The sequence below is a fragment of the Zingiber officinale genome, chromosome 4B (assembly GCF_018446385.1).
Source record: "Zingiber officinale cultivar Zhangliang chromosome 4B, Zo_v1.1, whole genome shotgun sequence".
NCBI classification, from domain to species: Eukaryota; Viridiplantae; Streptophyta; class Magnoliopsida; order Zingiberales; family Zingiberaceae; genus Zingiber; species Zingiber officinale.
The window spans coordinates 11,970,592-11,974,507 of NC_055993.1; the positions used below are offsets into that span (position 1 = coordinate 11,970,592).

The 3,916-nt window shown below is 38.1% G+C and overlaps 1 protein-coding gene across 1 annotated transcript; it reads right to left on the minus strand.

The window, feature by feature from the left end:
* Positions 1–2,361: 2,361 nt before the first annotated feature.
* On the minus strand, positions 2,362–3,348 carry LOC121977398 (RING-H2 finger protein ATL1-like). Its single transcript, XM_042529977.1, has one exon. It carries the CDS (start codon positions 3,172–3,174, stop codon positions 2,362–2,364), a length of 813 nt encoding a protein of 270 aa, XP_042385911.1. The 5' UTR covers positions 3,175–3,348.
* Positions 3,349–3,916: the final 568 nt, after the last annotated feature.

The following is a 3,916-nucleotide window of genomic DNA, read 5'->3' on the forward strand; positions in this document are numbered from 1 at the left end:
AACATACACAACACTTTAAAAAACGTTTTTTAAAAAAATGTTGTCTTTGACCATAAACAACAACACTAAAGACAACACTTCATTAAAAACCGTTGTCTTTAGTAAAAAGTAAATACCATAGACAACGCTTTTCACTAAAAGCGTTGTAAAACAAAGAACGACAACGTTTTTATTAAAAAGCGTTGTCTATTGGGTGTTGTTGAATGCAAAAATTCTTGTAGTGAATATCGGATTTCATTTTGCCTTTTCCCTTTCTTTTTGCTGCCTTCTGATCCATTGGATGAGTCTCTTTTTCATTTAGGTTTACATGTAGATTCGTATCTTAGTTAGATGAGGTGTTACTTACCCTTGATTCCGAGGTCCTTGCCTTATTCATGCTAACAAGGTGATCAACGGACTATGAAGTAAACATTGGACGATCTTTTATTTTCCATATACGCTCAAGATTAAATGCAATGTCATTATTTTCTTCGCGATAATTTTCATACGCAAGTCGCAATATGTCCTCATCACTGTAGCCACTACGATACGTATTATAAACACTATTGTAATTTGTGTTGAAGCGATATAACTTTTTTTGTATGGTATCGTGCCAGTGCGATTGTATGACACATGCAATTCTATTGGGTGTATCTAGAGGACGATTCTCATTGAGTAGCTTGCAATATGCCCCCATAAAGCATCCACATTCTGATCATTGCCGATGATTGGATCATCGCTGATAGTAACTAATGATCTTGCTAAAACATCATTTTCAATCTTACTCCATGTCGATTGCTTTCTTCTACCCGCAGCGTCAGAATACTCCTCTAAATTTACGAGTTCAATTAAGGATTCACAGTTAGACACTTCAGTCGCTAGAACAAAAATCAGAGTAAATGGTTCATTTTCTACTGGAGATGTAAAATACATACCAATTGTATGTAGATTAGATTGATAATTTTATGGATATGGATTATATGGATAATTCGGTAGATATAGAGAATATGGATTTAATGGGTATGAGTTATGTATATAATTTGATGGACATAGAAAATATGAATAATTTGATGGAATTTGTGAATTTTAGAAAAAAAAATATTTTTTTCCGATAATTTTTGATAATTTATAAAATTTCTAAAAAAATCCTTGTTTATTGTATCCATTTTAAAGGAAAACAAGGGAAGATTCTTAGATTGATTTAGGTGTTTGAAAGATTTAATAAGATGATAAGTATTTATAAATGAAATTTTATTTTATTTTATTAAAACTAACCGTTAACTAGCCATTGGTTTTAATTTTAAAATTTTTAATTTTTAATTTCTTTTATAGAAAAACATATATATTAATAAAAAAAGAACAAAAATGCAAGAGCAGTCAATGTGAGACTCAGCCGCTGAGGAGTTACGTGGACGTTGTTGAGCAGAGACGTGGAACCTCACGTATGGATAAAGGAAAAAAATAAAAAAAAAAATTCAATGAGCTCGTCCATTGAGATGAACTTGTTTACAGCTTTGGGTGCCTCAGCCTGATTCAAGTATTTTCACCCATTAATTTTAACACCCACTAAACATTATAACATTCTATTAATTCCTTCAATGCTGAAGCTCTTAACCATGTATGGAGCTCAAATCCGATCCGTCACCTCTCTCTCTTTAATTCTTCTCGATGCCAACTGAGGAAAAGTCTCGAAAAGCTTCCCTGGCTTAAAAAGGGCACTGTGCGAGCTGTCTTTCTGAACGAGGAGAAAACTACTTTCGATGGCCTTCAGTGTCTAGAAGCTTGTTCTGTTTCTTCCTCGTATCACTATCAATGCTTTGATCGCACTGAGGTGGATATGTTTGAGAATTGAAAAGAAAGTCATGAGGTGGAGGGCCATGAGCATAGACAGAGACATTGCGGCATGTTGGGGAGATGAACCTTTCACCTTCCTCAAAACTTTTGCTGTCACTTGCATTGAGAGTGTACAAATTAACGTCTTTGTTTCGACATTTTCAGAAACTGCTACTGGTTAAATTAATTAGGAAATTAAAGGAAACGAGAATGATTCTTGTTTTAGTTTATGATTCGACTAATCATGCTTTTTGATTCTAAGTCATTTAAGAGCGCATCGACACCAACTCAATAGGTTATTTGTTTTTTTTTTTATTGTAATCAAAATCCATTTTTTCCTTCACCCAAAAAAGAAACGGATTTGAAATCGTTTAACAAGGAAAAAGTAGAAATTATGTTCTGAATTTGCAGTAGATCGATCATTTTATCATTAATTGAATCATTCTGCATTCTAATTTCTGAATTTAATTCACATAAACTACCACTCAATTACTGTTCCTAAACCTGCAACGAGGAAACAGAGCAGAGCAGAGGAATCTGTGCCAATGATCACAGTTCCATTTGCAGAGGAAGAACAGAACTGCGCGAGCTCCGACTAAACGACAACAAAGATCGCCTGAATCTTCCGCCGCCGCCGACGCTGCTGCTCCCTTCGTGCGAGCTCTGCTGCAAGATCCTTTGCAGCGCCACGTGGAGCTGCATATCCCCTGAAGAATCCACCGAGAAGGACCTCCTCATGCGCTGCAAACACAGCTTCTCCTCCTCCTCCTTCCTCGCATCGATGCACTCGTCTCCTCTGCTCCCTAAAAACTCCATCTTTATTTCTTCGTCTCTTATTTCTAGAAATGCGTCATGAGGATGACTGAATTGCGGAGCCAATGCCATGGCAAGAGGATTGATTGGAACTGGAGGCGCAGTGATGCTGGCTCTGCAGAGCGGGCAATTGGCGTTGAACTGAAGCCATGTGTCGATGCAGTCTATGTGGAAGACATGGAGGCAGCTCGGCAGCAGCCTGATCCTCTCTTGTTCTTGGAACTCGCTGAGGCAGACGGCGCACTCTGCGGCACCTACGCTTAGCTGTCGGTAACGAAACGCCGGAATTGCCCGAATGGCGGACTCGGCGAGCCCGCGTTGCTCGTAGGCGGATGAGAGGGAAACAGAGTGCCGGCGGCGGGAGGAGTGGTGTGCGTTGAGCCAGCATTTTATCACGAAGACGTAGTAGCTGAGGAGCAGGAAGAAGGTGGCGAGGATTCCGGCGATGGATATGGTGACGATGGGTAGGCCGGCGATGGGCGGCGGCGTTGGCGATGACGACGACGGAGAAAACTTCATCTGGGACATGTGGAATACTTGAGAACTCATTTGGAAGTACTCCAATTGAGCTATCTAGGACTAAAAGTTAATAGATTAGTATGAAAAAAAAAATTGTAATATCGATAAAAAAAGAAGAATTCCGTATGGAAATCGATGGGAGCGAGAATGTCAGAGTTCAAGTGGATTCTTGAAGGTGTGGAGGATGAAGAAGGATTACACCTCGAGTGCAGACTTCAAATGAAGAGTGTTGAAGTAAATGAATAAGAAAGTTGGATGGTTGGATTACACTCCTTCAGACTGCTCTTGTTCTGTAGATCTTTTTGTTTGTTTGTTTGGTATAATTTATAGATCTATTGCGCAGTAAAAATAAATCTGGAAAAAACTTCTCAGTATTAACCCGTACCTTCATCAAAGTCAAGAATGTAGATACCAAATGAGCAGCGTTCAATGGCCAGTTCATAAACAGTACAGTGAAGAAGGCAATTCTAGGGTTCTAATCAATGAACAAGGTTCATGCAACTGCCAGTGGATATAGTTACATTTGATTTTTAAATTATGAGCGTGCTGTTGGAGTATAAAAATTCTAATCAGTAGTATTTTGCTCGAGGATGCTTGAGACTGGCAAATGGAAACGCAGTAAGAAAAGTGAAAAAGAAAAATTAAAAGCAAAGAAGTTTTTTTTTTTTATAAATATCTTGAAAACTAATCTTTTAACAAATTAGAGAAATTTACCTGAAGGTTGTTAACTGAATTTGATACTTTCAGAAGTTTGGTACCTACTCTACTCTAC